The sequence below is a fragment of the Pagrus pagrus genome, assembly GCF_965226575.1.
Source record: "Pagrus pagrus genome assembly, chromosome: 1".
Lineage (NCBI taxonomy): Eukaryota > Metazoa > Chordata > Actinopteri > Spariformes > Sparidae > Pagrus > Pagrus pagrus.
Genome location: NC_140185.1, coordinates 13,218,989 through 13,236,346, shown reverse-complemented (window position 1 = coordinate 13,236,346; position 17,358 = coordinate 13,218,989). Strand labels below are relative to the sequence as shown.

Here is a 17,358-nt window from a genome sequence, read left to right as displayed (position 1 = left end):
ATTTAAGACAGCATCATAGTTTGGCTTAAAATAACAACATTACTAGTTAGTTCAATTACTAACATCCCTACTGTTGCACGCTTTCCGTTTCAGTGTCTTCTCCTTCTGTTTTCTTCCCGTTCTCTCAGGTGCTCCTCATCAGGCAGTTAGCCTGCCCCATATTGAAGGGAGGTTGGACGAGAAGGAGCTGTCTCTTTGACTTTTCTTTTGAGGCTGGAGGTCTGGTAGTCCTGTTTTCGCAGCTTTGTTTGTTAGTTTAGTTTACTGAGTCTTTTCTTAGTTTAGGGAGGGAAGTTCTGACTCTCCCATAGTTTTTGTTAATTTTGGGATTATTTTTAAATAAACATTCACTTTTCTTTGCGTACTTGTACTCAGGTACGACATCCTTTTTAATATGTTGCTGGTAACAAGGTAGAGCCAACTGTGTGTTTTGTTGTGCCCATAACATTGATTGTATGTTGTGTACGTAACTTCAGTTACATAATGTAATAACTCACATTTAACAAACAGTGGTCCCCTTACCACCCACCCCTGACTGCTTTCCTGTAGACTTGTTGTTTCCTCCTTTGCTGCTGTTACAATTGCTACAGCCACTAGAGGTCGCTGCCTAACAGGAAACGTAAATATGGGTCATAATAAGCTGCTTTCACAGTCGATGGCTGTTTTTCTGATGTGGACGGCCTGAGTAAAGTGCATCAACCAGAACTTGGACTGTTTGTCTGCTTGGTAAAGTTGCCCATCATTCGGCAAGACCTTGCAAAGCTTTCCCAGAAGAGTGGAGGCTTGAGGAATGAAAATCACCTTGAGGTGTAATGTTTGGTTGACTTCTTACTTTGGAGGTTAAATCAATTCAGCTGTCAGTGAAGCTTTCTGAGTTAGAATCCTCTGCTTTAGCATCAAAGTGATGTAACATTTTATATGCCAGCCTTGGTGTCAAGTGGCAATTTTCTTTCTGTTGCAAATGTCTTCGAGGGTTTTCATCAGTTCAAGTCATCATTAAGCTGTAACATAATAGGCACATTCAACAATTGGTGTACATGACCCTTTGTTCTCCAGCAAAGTCCGCATAATGAATAGAGACATTCAAGTGGAGTATAGACCATGAAGACTCGACAATGAGCGGTACAAAATATATATATATATATTTTTTTTCTGTGTAAGAGAAGCGTGATTCAATAGAATAAAATCCCTTCTAAGAAAATCTTTATCAGTCTGGAGCTTAATGCGGGGTCGGTTATCCTGTGGTGATAAAATAGTCTTGTTCACACATACGGATGGTCTTTTGTAGTGTTTTTCGAGGGGACACTTCCTCTGGATTTAGGGGGTAAACTCTAAGCCAGTGACAAATACAGTGACTTCCTCACACTACCTAAATTAGAGACACAACTCACGCAGACGAGAGATGGCCTGAATTGTAGTCATTTTCTCCCAGTTTGAAAAGGCCATCCATCTATGCTGTTTCATCAGCTCAGCATGGGCTCACGGTTTGGCTTCGGGAACAAGACGAGAGGATGGAGAGGTGAGGGAGCAAGCACACAGGTATGTTTTATTGATCAAGCACAAGATGGGAGAAAGCCCCTGAACATGGGAATGAATAATGCATTAGACGAGGGGAAAGGAAACAGAGATCTGCTGGAGCGGTGAGGTGAATTCAAGAGGCAACAGAAGGAGATGCCAGGCTTTGGAGAGAGTTTTCTGTATTGTAAGCAACCACGTCTCCCAGGCTAATGGAGCCAAACGTGCATCTTATCTTGTGTGTGCGTGTTAATAAGATAACTGCAGGGTAATAGTTTTGACACTCTTGACATAGTTCATTTATTTCAATCCATGGATCATGAAACAACCTGTCCCTGGGCACAGACATGTATCAGGCCCCCCTTGTTGATTTTGCATTGTCAAGTAGTCATTGAGCCTTTTCTTGTGGTAATGTTGCATCTCTTTGTAGGTGTCTCTTTGTAGTTGTGTGTTTCTTTGTAGTTGAGGTCACTTTGTGTGGTAGTAGTCGTCATTTTGTCACTCTGGGTGGTAAATCTGTGTCTGTTCTTGTAGTCGTTGTCTGGTCGTTTGCATCTTTGTGGTCATTTTATTTCTCGTTGTGTTTACTTTAGTGTCTGTGGTCATTTTGTGTTTCTTGGTGGTATTTTTTGACTCTTGGTGGTTGTTTGTGTTCATGTTGCCCCTTTTTTAGCCGCTTACATTTCATAATTTTGTGTCTCTTTGTGGTCATTTTGCATTTCCTTGTGGTCGTTTCGTTTCGCTTTGTTTTTGTGTGTCTCTGTGGTATTTTTGCATCTTTGTGGGTGTTTTGTGCCTCTTGATCATAATTTAATGTCTTTTTGTGCTTGTTTGCATGTATTTGTGATAACATTGGCCCCTTGTGGTCATTTTATGTCTCCTGGTTGTAATTTTGCATCTCTTTGTGATCACTTTGTGTCTCTTTGTGGTTGTTTAGTGTTGTGGGCCTCCTGACTCCTCAGGCCCCTGGGCCTGCACACGATAGGCAACATTTTTTATAATGTATTTATAAACCTTAATCTAGGCCAACATGTACCCTCACATTTCAACTACACCATATGCTCTGCAAATTATTTCCAGTGCATTTTAAAGGTCAGCAACCTGTGGTACCAGAGGTAATCCAAGCTAATTTTCATGACCAGAGTATCTGATTTTCTGTTTCATAGCTGCTGCTGGGATCCCAGATGCTGGCATGTGTTCGTACTGTAGTGTACAATATATGCTGCTGTGCTGTGGAAAGCTCATGCACATTTGTCTTGCTGCTGCTTTTCCAAGTTTAAGTCGAAGAGACAACCTAACTGTGGCTCCACTGTGTAACGAGGCTTTGGTGGGGGTTTTTCTTGCTGTTATGGAAGGCCTGAGCTTATGGACTGTCATTTTCATTTATTGTTTTCATTTATTGTTTCATAATGCAGCCACCATTAAGCCTTTCGAGACTCTAACTCCATTTCAAGGGCTGTACACATAAACTTGACTTATACGTTAATAAGAACACAGAAACAGTGCATGAAAGCAAAGGTATAAAAGTCCATAGGTTATATCTGACCAGACGCTCAAAATCAATATGTGAAAAGCCGGTGGTATTTGGTTTGGTGTAATGGAGGCTGAGGAAATAGTCTACATCTGTCTTGGCATTTTCAAACTACATCTCAGCAGGGGGGATTTATTGTCGGGTGTGTTAAGATAGAAGAAAACGAAAATATAATCTTGCAGATATTATTGTGGCGGAACCAAGGGTCCAGACCCATCAGCCAAACCTACAGTTGATATTTGTTTTTTCAAAATTGCAACCCACCTTATAGACTACAACCAGCTGTGCTCTGACCCCTCGTATACGTGTATGTATTACATTTTTCATTAAGAGAAAGGTTTTGCACGACATTCTCACTGGTGACTTTGGCAGCTTCCAGAAAAACAGAGTAAAACCTGGTGCTGAATGACTCAATTCAGCAGAAATATGCTGTATAAATAAAAATGTGTATGTGAGGGTGAATGTGGTGTCTTTCTGTATGTAAGCCATGTCTGTGTACCCTGCCTCCCATGCACTGGGCATGCTGGGCCGAGATTCAGCCCCCCGCAAAGTTGTTCTGATGGGGACACTATGAAGCATGGTGCAAGACACTTATGTACAGTGCTGGAATACACTCCAGAGAGTAGGTTAGTGAGTTAGTTTGTGATTTCGTTTGAGAAAGGCTCCCGTTCTCAGTGTAATTGCAGTCTCATTAGCAATATTTGATTGGACCTGCCCTGTTTGGTCACGATATTATTAGACCCTGTAAAACATTTAAAAAAAAAAAAAAAGCCCTTCTCTCTGAAGTGTGTTCTTTCATTTCCTGGAGGCATGTCTTCATCAGAAGTCATATGACGTAGATATGTTGACTTTAGTGTGTTTCTCCATGCATCTCCCATAGACTCAATACAGCAGTCACCACAGTCTGGCACCAAAGCAAGATTCAGTGACATAACAACCCCTTCTTTTTAGGTTCTTGTTTTTACCCAGGAAGTTGGACTTTCATAGGTTAGTTCAAGGCTCAGTCTCTGATGCTGTATCTACATTAGATTTCACGTATTAGCTCCATGCTGCTTGCTCTGTAGATATAATAGGCTCAGTCTAAGGTAATGAAACCATAATGAGTCTTGGTTTCAGTTGATTATACGTTAATGAAAACATTATTAAGAATATCATATTCAATTTCTGCCTCTAAACCCCCTCAATGCCACACACTGGACCTTTATGGCAATTTTTGAAAAACAGTTCTAACTGCAGGACATGACGCACACAGGAGTGTAACACGTCGCGTATACGCAGTAAAAATAACCCACCATATAATCAGAGTTGGATTCATTTGGTACAATCACACCAAAATGTTCTGGAGAGCCCTATCAGTATTTTTATGCTATTCTTGTGAGCTGTGAGCCAACAGAAATCAGCCAGCTCAGCCAGAGGAAGTCTTTAATGGGAAGGACTCTAATGTTCCTGCTCAGTGGGCTCAAAAAAAGTGGATGCCACAGAAAGTCTGATAAATGCTTTGAGCATATGCTACCAGTGAGTGTTTTATATTAGAATAAATGGAATATTTAGTTCTGCTAGTTCATCCATGTGACAAGCTGTTGTTCCCACACAAAACATTTGAGTTTAGTTGTTGCAGCCGGAGGTGGAAACTAATTTACTTTACATTTTATTCAGTTGCATTCAATGACTATGTACAATAGTAGTGACTGTTTTCATTTCTGTGGCGAGTTCAGCTCGTTGCTGGTTCAACCTCTTTTATTCAGTTAAGTACAAAACTAGGTCCCAGTTTGTGTCTCTCATTACATTTTCCAAACAAGAAATAAACACTTGGGGATCTTTGAAAAACCCAGAAAGCGGTTCAACAACACTCTAAAGATATTTCTAGTATCCTTAAAAGACTAAGAGACTGTTGCGCATTAAAAGGTTTTTGACCTGTCTCTTAAGATGCGACTGCATTTCCTAAAGAGATATTTCATTGGCGAGAAATGACATACGCCCTTGCTCTTTTTTTATAACACAACTAAAATATTGGGTTTAGATCTTTTCTGGCTGCCATCTTTGTTTGAATTAGGAAAAAGTGGCACAACTTGAGAGACGTGTTAAAGATGTTTTATGGGAAGTTTTATCTCTAAACAAACAGACAACTTGTTTTGTTTCAGTTAAACAAAAATGCTTTTTCACACCTAGTCTTAGTTTTTAGTTTAGTTTTAGTTAACTAATATAACCTTGGTCAGAAGTGTGTTTGAGGATTTTTTAAATACCTTCAGAACAGTGGTAAGTGTTGATGAATGAGCTTTTCAAAGATAAACTGGAATCAGAAAAATGGATGCTGATGTCTTTGACTCAAATGCAACAGTAATACATCAGAGGCTATTTGTAGGATTAATAGCTCAACAGCCACATTTTGCAAAAGACTTGTCACATCATGATTGATGAACTTCATTGAAAACGATGTCTTCAGTCAACAGTGATGAGCACTCCGCAGCTAAAAACCACTTATTTAGTGACACTGATGATTCAATACTGTCAGTTTAGTTTTAAGATTTTGTGAAATCTTTGCTGTGTTCTGAACACCAAGTTGCAGCATGAAAGTCTGTGTTATTTTGCTTTACTGCCAGTTTAGTGCCGTCAGTATCAGTTGTGTGATGGCCTATTATGCTTTTTTATTTTTATTTTTCCTTTCCATTATTGTTTCATATGTTCTTGTGTATGTAAAAGACCTTGAAAGTTGAAAAAAGGTCAAAGTCCGCACCAACGGAAGCTCCTCTCTCCCACAGAAAACACTGCTCCTGAAACGCCTCGTCAGTAGTCCTGCCTTTAATTCTTTGACTGTTCGAGTTTGCCAAGTAAGAATTGATTTAGCACAGCTGCTCTGTTGTTGTTGTTAGCAGTCCTGGCTCAGGCATGTGTGAGCTGACCAGTCAGAGCAGAGTGGGTATTCAGGAGGGGGGGTCTTAAAGAGACAGGAGCTAGAATAGAGCTTTTCAGACAGAGCTGCAGCACTGGACATTATGAGAAAACTGATGTGTTTTTTGAGTATTAAAGCATGTAAACCTATTCTAGCAGAAACATTCAGAATAAAATTATGAACCTGAAAATTACCATAATATGTTTCCTTTAACACAACTGTGGAGCCACTCTTTACTTTTCAGCACAGTTCTCAGGACTGGCAGGATATATCTTGTGCTGGGAAGAAAAAAATGTAAATGTAATATGTCCCGTCATAGCTCCACCTACTGACTGATGTTTGTAATTTCTTTGGCCGACTACAGGGACAGATTTGAAACATTTCCACAGATTTTAATTGCTCTGGGACTCTCGCACTCTCAAGTCCAGATTGTCTCGAAAGAAATGAAGCAAAGGAAGAAAAATCCTAACAAATGCAAAAAGAGCTCCAGCACCTGCAATGCTTGGACCTTAAAACTGCAGCTCTTAAAGCATTTCTCCTCTGGGGATATTTAATCAAAGTGTGTCTCTAGTGTACTCATAGCCTGGATTATACTTGACGGCCCAAGGTAGGAACGAAACAAAAAAAAAACTTCAAGAGTCACAAAAGGGCCAGAGGAAGCTTCAAAGACTGCAGATGAATCTTTGTCATTGGAGCTGTGATTAGCGCTGCGGGGGAAATCGCCGCAGGCCAGTCTGAAGGATCCTGCTACTTTTAAATTCCTCTGACAGAATCTTCTTATTGTAGTCTCAGTGAAGTCACGTGTGCATGAAGCCGCAGTTTGTTACATTAGATATATCTGCATAAAGCCTGATTGGTTAGGTGCTGCAAAATATTTTCATGACTCCAGCATGGCTCAACGGAGTCACCACATAAACGGTTTTACATGCCGCTTCCTGGAAAATGTCCCACCGTGTCACTCGTGTTTGTCATCCAGGGTGTCAGACATAAATGCAGAAGGATTACACATAAAACCCTTCAGCGTTTCCGGGTGGAGAAATGACAGGATGACGTGCGCCTTTTAGTCGAGCCAGAACATTTAATACACACCATGGCAGGAGACATGCACTTGCAGCACTTCACACTGTGCACTTTTCCCGAATGTAGCTCTGATTTTGAAAACACATACAAACCATAAAATAACTTAAAACAAAAAACATCTTTAAAAAATAAACAAAAAGGGTTACACTTGTTTTATACATGTTCATAATACTGCTTCTTCATAAAATGTATCACAGAAATTAGCTTTTGACACATAGCAAACCATAGGAACCAACTCAGGTAATTACACTGACACTGTGCTTCTTGATAGTTAGCAGAAAAACTGTGAAGTGGTGACACCCGAGAGGGAATGTCACAGAGAGGACGAAGGTTGGAAAGAAGAGTCTGTATGGAAAAGGAGGAGGGGGAGGAGGAAGAGGAGGGTGGGTCTATATTTGTCCCTCTCTGAGGAGAAACAATCAAAGTGTGCTGAACGGCACAGTGGTCGACCACTAGGCGTAGAAGGTCTCTACTTTCACTGACTGACAGAACATCGTCATGGAGAAGACCAGGCCCAGGATCTGCACGGACACAAGGAATAAAACAAAGAGTCACATGTTAATGGGTTCAGATGTGGAAAGTCACAGTGAAATGAGAAGGAACTCTTCTGCGTGTTTGGCTCACTCTCAGTAACATAACGTACATCTGTTTGACAATAAATGCCAGAAACATTCATTCTCTCACACTGTTATACCCAAATCTCATTATGTTTCTTTCTTGGATAACAATAGGGAGAGCAGCCATACCGAATTGAGTAGATATCAACCAGATTGGGGTGAGTGGATAACATCAAAAAGCTTTCTGACAGTGTTTTTCAAGCTTTACCATTTAAATACCACTCTACTGAGATTTGACATGAGGTTAGTCAAAATGTGTGTATGACATTACATTAATTTTAAGTATTTGTAAAGCACTTTTCAAAATCTGGGTTAGAACAAAAGTTTGAAAGGTCAAGAGATGAATGCGACATCAACATTACAACCAAAAACAATTTATACATTTAAGATTCAAGCACAATAACACTTAGGAAAGGGACGGGTCTTCAACGGTGACTTAGAAGTAAGTAACTTATAATTTTCCAATCAGTTTTCACTGTCTTTATATCTAAAGTGCCTTTTAATATCCAGCCATGGCGTCGGATGCACCATTGTAGAGTTTTTTGCTGCTCGGTGGGTAGTTTAACTTTACAATAAGCTAACTAACAAACTAAAAAAGAAGTTTCAAACAAACAAAAGACAAAATACCAGCACACATGGAAATGACAATGTCAATATCGTTGCCCTCCAAGACAGTGTGGGTTCTTGTCATGCTAAAAATAACTTGTAGGCCAATGATGGATTGTGGATCTGATGTGGACCGGTTATAACAAATTTACAACATCAGAAATGAAAGGATTAATATCCATAATATGTTGACTGTATGCCTGTCAACCCTGTTTCAGGGTGTAAAAAGAGCTGGCAATCACCACAATCATGCCTGGTTAGTAACTTTTGCTTATTTCTTTATTAAAAAAAAAAAAATACTAAAACACTTGAGGGGCTGTAAGCGAGCCTAGGTCGTTTTAGGGGCTGTGTGTTGGTAAATATTTGCAAATGAGATCTATGCTTGTTTAGTTGCTGATTCACTCTTTTTTCCAGTTAAGAAACATTAGCTCAGGCCCACAGTGTCTCAGGCGGAGATTGAAATGTTAATTCATGCTTTGATATGGTCCCGTCTTGATTACTTGAACTCCCTTTTCTCCTGCCTCAGCAAATCTTCCCTGGACTGTTTACAAGAGGACCAAGGTCCTGCTGTTAACTGTTGACCGGGTCCTCCTAAAAGTCCCACGTGACAGCGATTTTGATTGCTCTCCATCCACTCCCCATCAAATTCAGAGTCCAATTTAATTTTCTTATGATCACATATAGAGCTCTGCATGCTCAGAGCTGCCTATAAGGCCCTAGATCACATTATTCTGATTTAATTTGCCTAGTAATTTGCCTTCCTTGCCTGAGCGACTGGTTGACCGGTTGTTTCTGTAGCTGCCCAGTCACAGATGGAGGCTGTGTGGTAACAAAGTTTAGACAACTTTCTGTCTGGATCAATAATTTTCAATGTCAATATAACTGAATACACAGCTGCTGTCACGATCGTGAAATGGTCAGCTTGGCTGTGTGTCCCTCTTTTGCCCAGACGCTGGCAGTGATGCAGTTTTGTTTTTTGCCAACTGAAAAGAGGCAAGAGGAAGAGTTTTTATTCAGGTTCTGGTGTTTCACTATAGACAGATATGCAAATACAGACATTTTAAAATGGAGAAGACATAGTCAGTATAAAGTGAATGACATAGATCCAACCCAAACTTCCTGTAAGGATGAGATTTTCAAGCCCATTCTCACTCCCAACACGATAAATACAGCAGCCTGGTCAGTGGCCCCACACCTCTAATCATGACACTGTAGTTAAAAGATCCCATGAAGCTCGGTGTGTAGGACGGCCCACTCCTGTCTTCTTCATTTCATTTTTTTCCCAATTGACTGCAGGCAACATCAACTCCATTTAATTACAGACTTTTAACTTTTAACAGACTTTTGTCTACATGGTGTCCTGAGACATAACTACTTTTCATCTCAGTTTCATGCTCCAGCTACAATGAGGTATGCCTGCATTTATTTGAACTTTCTATTCCCCATTTTTCTTTAATTTTAAGGATATATTTGGATTAATGCCTAAGAACATCCATATATATGATAGTAGTTACTTTCCTCTCCCTATTTCCTGTTTCATTACCCATTTTTCTAACCCTAAAAAGCTCTGAAGTAGCCTTTTTTATTAATCATCTTATTAGTCATAAAACGGCTACAGTTTGGGTGTGCAAGCCTTTAAAATAAAAAATAAATTAACTGTATTTGTTGCAGCTGCAAAACAAGCCAACAGGTGATAATTACTAAATAATGGCTGATGCTAAAAATTAATGTAGCACAACAATAGCACAAGTAGAGAAGTCAAAAGGTGATTGACACTGAGTTTGGCAGAACAAGATCTTGAGTCATTTAGCTGACTCAGTGATGTCAGTGAGATATCATTCTACGTAAGGCTTGCTGACGTCAGCCATCATAAAAACATACCAGACCAGACCAGGCTGCAGCAGCTAAGGCCCTTAATGTACTGAACTAAATATTCATTCTCCTTATTTCTATTTTTAAAAGTTACATAAAGACACTTTAATTCGCCTTCCCTGCCTGAGCGTAAAGCATAATTGTATAATTCTGTGTATTATGTAACGCTTTGAGTCAACTGGCAAACATCACAGATATTTGAGATAAGTCTGGGAGAGATTTCATCTTTCTGGTTTTTAATTTTGCTGCATGTAGGATTTAAAAAGAAAAAGGGGCATAGAGAATCTAACTGGTGACTGAAAATGAGCCTGCAGCGTCACAGAAGCCTTGTATGACATTTCTCCTCTCGGATTGTGGAAGCGTATCACGTAACACTTGGCTGGAGAGCAGATAAAAGAATTTTATGGAAAGTCAAACCCTCCTATGTGGTCTTCAGCGGTAACACAAGAGGCTTATATGGGCTCCTGCTGTCCAGAGAAATCCAGAGTTAAGCGCTAAATGCAGAGGACACTGTATAAGTATTAGGTTTATTTATCACAAAGTAAGAGCCTCTCTGTCTGAGGCTGCAGATTTCAAGGACTAGGTTAATGACTGCTGAAAAAACGGATTCACACAACTTAAAAAGCTGTAATTACCTGGGTAAGTGCTGTGCATAGAGCAAAGATCCAAAGTGCCACCAGGTTCTCGTTCAGCCAGTCCTTTACCCGCTCGTAGCACGGCTGTGAAGACACACACACACATACACACACACACACACATAGACACAAGGAGCGAACATTAGCTGACAAATTCAATTCTCCGTTTAGATAGTGTTGTATACAGTCAAATGATGTACCATATTACAGTGACTCTTCTCTTCCTGTACTAAGAGGCTGTGATAGAAAATGTTCTTTGGCTAAAAGATCCCCCGTGGCAACATCCTTATCTCCCACTCCTCCTCCTCCTCCTCTTCCTCTGACCTAATATTCTTTGGGGGAAACTTTCCAAAATTCAAGTAAGTCCCCGCTGTCCTTGTCTCCCTTCAGCTGTACAAACAGAAGTAATGTGGATACAGGGGCATTACACACACACACACACACACACACACACACACACACACACACACACACACACACACACACACACACACACACACACACACACACACAGCAGTGGTATCATTACACATGAGAACAGGCTGAATTTTTCATGGCTGACATTGCTTGAATGTATTCTGGAGGCAAATCGACAAAAACAAAAAACCCTTCTCTACTTCTCCTACTGCTTCCCCATTTCTTAGTCACTAAGACATACCCAGCACCTGGAGCACATTTTAAAATCTGTTTTCAAATGCTTGAAAATTTCCTTAGGTTAGGAAGTGCCCGATATGCAGAAAGAATAGAAAGATAATTGTTATTAATATAAGGAACGGATGGCTGTTAGGGTCAGGGATATAAGCAAATGATGAACAGCAGATGAATCCTTAAAGCAACAGAGAGTAGTTCTCCAAGAACAGTTGAAGGCTGGCATTAAAAGTGACAGCGTGGCATACATATTTACTTCAACATACATGTTTTCAACACATAACGTTGCTATGACGTAATACTAGCACCCACATTATGTCTGAGAACTTGTTACAGACCTGGGATTTGTGTTTTACAACAGTAGTGTTGCATTCAGGAACTGTGGGGCTATCAAATCGCACAAAATGCCAATTTCTACATTATGTTGCTTCAATGCATCAATGATTTATAATCCAGCGATATTATAGATATGACTCTGAAACAAGCCATTCTGCATAACGAATACTTTAACTTTTGGTACTTTTGATGCTAAAGCTTTAGCATTTTGGTCCGTATATCTCAGTTAGTGTAGCTTTGAGAGCGTAGCAGAAGACAGTAAAGTTAGCCCAGCCCAACACACAGCCACACGTGTCTGGGGTTTCCCCAATGCTTGTCATTTATTACTAACACAACAACCTTGCAAAGCTCGGTTGTACGGCTATTATTCTATCATACATGAACAGAACAGTGGCCACGTGTAACCCGAACGTTACTCTTGAGTTGAGAGGCAAAAGAAAGAGCTCAATAATATGCATCCGTCTATGGCAAGAGCGCTGTTCAGCTATTACAAAGAAAAACAAGGTGCTGTCGGGTGACGTTGCTCATATTAACTTAACTGCATGTAAGCAACCCAGTATTTCTTAAAGGTACACTTCACAATTTCAACTATTACAACTTTTACTTGAAGATGGATTTCTCTTCTGAAAAGTTGGCCCCCTGCATAAAACTGGGCTGACAAATGTTTATGGAAGACAAATATTTTTGAAATTGGTGGTACATGACCAGAGAAAACAGAGAAAAGGGGCGGTGGTGTTCCCTTTTGCTCAAAGTGTAAAAAACCTAGAACAACCAGAATGCGCTGCACTGCACAGGACCAATAAACACTCACTCGTCGTCTGTCATGAAACAGGAAACGCATCCAGCTGGCAACAAACAGTATTGTATTACATCTAACCAGTACACTAAAATATGTTTTTAAAAACATTTTAGGTGAGAAATTAACAGGATTGAGGTTTTCGTAGTTTTCGTAGTACAGAAACAATATGGTGGCCACTATCTGCTTCATGTACCTTCCTAATTGCAGCTAAAGTATCTTTCAGGTGACGCGTTGCGATGATGCAGGTGAAATGGAAGGACGTTTAGCATTGTTCATTGGCATGTACTGTAATAGAAACATTGTACTGATCAGTTCCTATTTACATAACATTCTGAATGCAGGACCTTTACTTGCAACAGAGTATTTCTACATGGTGCCACTGCTAATTATATTCAAAGGTCCCTTATTGTTGTGTGTGAAATTCCCATGTCTTTTCTGATTTTAAAGCAAGTCTATGTCCGAAATTAATACTGTAAAAGTATCAAAATGGCCCAATCCAAGGAAAAAAATACTACTTGTATTAAGAAACTGCGCCTTTAAACAAGCTGTCAGGATTTGTGTAACTTTATGATGTCACAAATAAATGGTCACCACCCTCAGCACAGCTGTGTTTGTAAAGACACCGGCAGGGCTGATGCAGAAGCACAATGGGTGGAGCTTTCTCAGGCCTGTGAGAGCTGACCAATCACAGCAGACTGGGGTTTTCAGAAGAGAAGGACCTTAAAGAGACAGGAGGTAAGACAGAGCGTTCAGACTGAGGGTGAATAGAGGACAGTATGAGGAAGGGGGAAAAAATGTGTTTTTTTATAAAGATTTAAGCGACTAAGCATTTTCTAGTAGACACTTAAATGAAAGTATGAAGCTGTTCTTCTTCCACTGCTGCCAAAGTGAGTGTTTGATTATGTTATGCGTATATTTGATTATGTTACACTGAAGAAAAGACAGTCTGGCATCCTGTAGTGAAAGGTAAGGTGCTATCATAACAGGCTGCACCACTGTTCTAATTAAATTATTCATTTCTGCAGACGTGCCTTCCTGATTGTGCTATTTTTTAAATCCCCTTACATCAAGAAGCTGAGTCAGAGCCAGGGAAACCAAACACAATCTACTCTACATTTCACTGCTGCCTGAAACATTGGGGAACCAAAAAATATGTTTTCCTTAGCACAAGATGAAATAATTCTGGGCTGGATCAATATGGAAAGTCATGCAGTAAGCCAAAATTTAGAGCAGCTTCAGTGGTATTTTTCAAACTGCAGCCCTCCTGGACCACAGAGCTGCATCTGAAGATATATAAATTCATATTTTTTGTTGTTTGATGCCAACTGCAGACTGCAGACATAAAGCCAGGAAAAAACTGATAAGTAAACCTGAACCTGCTCAGCCAGTCCCATCCATCCGAGCTCAACATTAAAGCAGGTCTGTGTTACAAAAGAATCAATGATGAAAGGTCCATTAAATAGCTTTTCTGGGTTTTCAACCACATCCTGCAGCCTTCATCAGTGAGCTGAGGAGGCTCACGTGTCATCATAAGTGGCTGTATATAACTGCTGTCAATCAATGTCCTCCTTGATCTCCTTTCTCCAGCCGTTCACTGACTCCTCGTTGATGACTGTGGCCTTTTCCCAACCGACGCTGTGACAGATGTTGGATTGTTTTTGACAGACAAACCGTTATGTCTGTTTCTAGTGTTTATTTAGTCTCTTGTTTCAAGAAATGTGAAGGTCCCATATTATGCTCACTTCCAGGTTCATTCTTTTATTTAAGGTGTCTCGTAGAGAATATTTACATGCTTTAAGTGTTCAAACAACACATTATTTCTTTCATACTGCCCATTGCTGCATCACCTCTGTCACTTTAAGGCCCTCCACCTCAAAAAACACTCTTCTCTGATTGGTCAGCTCACACAGTCCTGAGCAGGGACCACCCACAATTTTTTGAGGGCATGGCCAAGCGTGGTGACGGTATTTGTTACGACATCACAACCTTACAGAAGACGCGATGGTTTATTTTGAAGGTGCAGTTTCTGAATACGGGCTGTGGGCATTTCTGCATTTTCTTAGCATTTTGATAGCTGCACAGCACTCATAAAGGACCTTGACCTGTTTTATAATAAAATATAAATAAATATAACATTCTACAATATGAGACCTTTCAGTTTTTAAAGCTTTGATCTGGTCTTATGTGAGATCCGGTTCTCCTCATTGACTTCTCAGCCTGTAATTCCCCCTGGACCTGCTGCACCTCCTTCTCTCTATCCTCCTCCTCACTGATAAGATGTTCTGCTCTGTGTATGAGGCTCCAGATATGTTAACTGGAAAAAAGCTTTGATTGAAAGCTACAAAAAGGTGTTAGGCATATAATTGGGCTGAGATTATTTGTGACACAGCCTTACCAAAGGTCGAAACAAATCAAGAACATCCATGATGAGTGTTTTATGATCAACCACGTCTATGGTTAAGGTTTGCTCAAGTTAAAAACACTGTTTGGCAAGGATAAGGGAAGATCAAGGTCAACCTGAAGGACAGGTTCATATTTTTTTCAAGTCTGTCTCGAAATAACAGTGAAGTGCCTTGATCAACATCAAAATTGTTTTTGCTTGTAGTAATTACTGTATTTATCCCATTCATACTGGCTGTTTAAGGAGACCTTGAAAGTTACAAAGCCCGAAGTCTGTACTAACTGAAGCTCCTTTCTCCCACAGAAAACACCGCTCCTGAAACGCCTCGTCAGTATTCTTGCCTTTAATTCCGTGACTTTGTGACATCACACTATGTCATCTTGTCACACATATGCATAATTTATGCCTAGCGGCTAGTTTGTTAGTAAGAGCTGATTCAACACAGCTGCTCTGTTGTTGTAAGCGGTGCCGAGTCAGGCGTGTGTGAACTGACCAATCAGAGGAGACTTGGGAATATTGGGGAAAAAGGAAAAATACGTTAGCAGGAGGAGCAGGATAATTATAGTTATAAGTATATTATAGTTTCGATGTTCATGTGGGGACCTGACTATGATTTTAAGACAAAATGCAACCCTCTCCTTTAACAATAGATACACATTTCTATGGGAGAGAATAATATTAATCACTTAATCACACTACCTGTTGGTCTTGTTCATTTCAGCAGTAGCAGCGATGGAGGGTGTCTGTGTGTGACTGGATTTGGACCAGGTTTGCATTTTTTAAGATTGTGAATCCTGTTCAAGCTAAAACGGGCGTTAAGTTGCTCTTTTAAAGAAAGTGAAATTGCCTTTTCGTAGTTTAGTAGCAGTATTAGATGGACACCACTTATTGAAATGGCAGATTTTGTCCCCATCACTTTTTAAAAGCATAACTTCTTAAAAATGAAAAATAGCTTGCACTACAAAATGCTAATCCAACCCCTGCTCCAGTTCAATTCATCACACAAATATTCATACCTTATGCCTAGATTGAGTCATGATTGATTGAATTTGACCCACTCACTCTTTGGCACTCACTATTTTTCTAACATTTAAGAATGCAGCATTGCAACAAGGTTGTTTAACTTTTAAAGGTGCAATGCAATTTCTTCCATAATTATGTTCTCTGGCCTCATACAACCTCCTCATTACATTGCATGGGTCGATGTCCATTTAAAAAATGTTTTGTCAGTCGAGGCCTTACGTCTCCACCACTTTTCAACACAAAGAGATGCTCTCGTAGGAATTAGGAGCACACAGCAGTCTTTGGCGAGGTTTCACAATTGCATAACAAAGTCCCATCAGGTAAACGTAAACACAGGTTGTATATCGGCTTTTGTGGGCTTAAAATTACAGAGCCTTCAGTGTGGCAGCCTCCATCCTTTGGAACTTTGTCCCTGCAGAGATCTGCAACGCTGCATCCAGCGCCATGTTCGAAAAACTGCTGGAAATCTCCCTGTTCATGAAGCCTGTGGTCTTAATTCTCTTCTCTCTGGCAAACATTGCTACTACTATTTCTTGTTATTTTCTTTTCTGTCTGCCTCCGTATGTGTTAAGTGTTCCTTGGTTCCTAGAATGGCTCCATAAAATTGCAAGTTATTATTACTATAATTATTGTTATTTTCAAGCTTTCACACGATGAGTGTGAAAAGTAAATACTTTAACACAGTTCATGAGTTCATGAACGCTCGGCTGCCAAGAACAAAACAACAGCAGGGATGAGACGGCAACAGGGATGAGGCTTTATTCCAACTCTATTCATCACCTGACTATGCACTGAAGAGTGACATGAGGTATTCACAAGAGTTGCATGTGAATAAAGACATTTCAATAGCTTAAAACTGCCCAACAACATAGACCTGCTGGTGGCCTTGAGTGGCTTTGTGACTTATTTTTGTCACTTGAAGCTCAATAGAGAAATCTGTGGAGAACGATTTGATTTCAAGGTGAGAAGGAAAGGTTAAAACTTATGAATCAAACTGGGCATTACTGACATTCGTTATGGCATCATAGAAATATAAATCCAAAAGTAGTGTAGGAAAGTGTTATTTGAGGAGAGAATTATTAAGCTTCGGTATGAAGAACACCGCCTGAATGCTTGATCTGCAGGAGAAATATTAATCAAAACACAAAACAAGCCAGATCAATTTGTTTTCTAAATGTCTTTCACACAGGAAGGACTAGTGGAATTCATGGGTCTACGTGAAGGCCAACAAACTGTCACCTGGAGGAGGGAAATATGCATAATTTTGAAAAATCTTTCAATTGTGTTTTGCAGAACCTGGTTTCAGGAAAAGTAATGGAAAGACATTTTTAAAGGTCACGTCTTTCATTTCTAAATTGAAAACATCTACAGCTTGACCACAGCTTGACCTTTCTACTGCTCAATG

The 17,358-nt window shown here is 40.0% G+C and overlaps 1 protein-coding gene across 3 annotated transcripts in view; it reads right to left on the bottom strand.

Annotated features, from left to right (window-relative positions):
- Positions 1-6,991: 6,991 nt before the first annotated feature.
- Positions 6,992-17,358, bottom strand: part of tspan4a (tetraspanin 4a) — a 161,309-nt gene continuing 150,942 nt past the window's right edge. For all 3 annotated transcript variants that reach the window (XM_084344820.1, XM_084344821.1, XM_084344819.1), the window contains 2 exons: positions 10,747-10,830; positions 6,992-7,537 (listed from right to left, as the gene is read on the bottom strand). In XM_084344820.1, the coding sequence (XP_084200946.1) occupies positions 7,469-7,537; positions 10,747-10,830 (153 nt within the window). In that variant the 3' untranslated portion in view covers positions 6,992-7,468. The remainder of the gene's footprint in view (positions 7,538-10,746; positions 10,831-17,358) is intronic.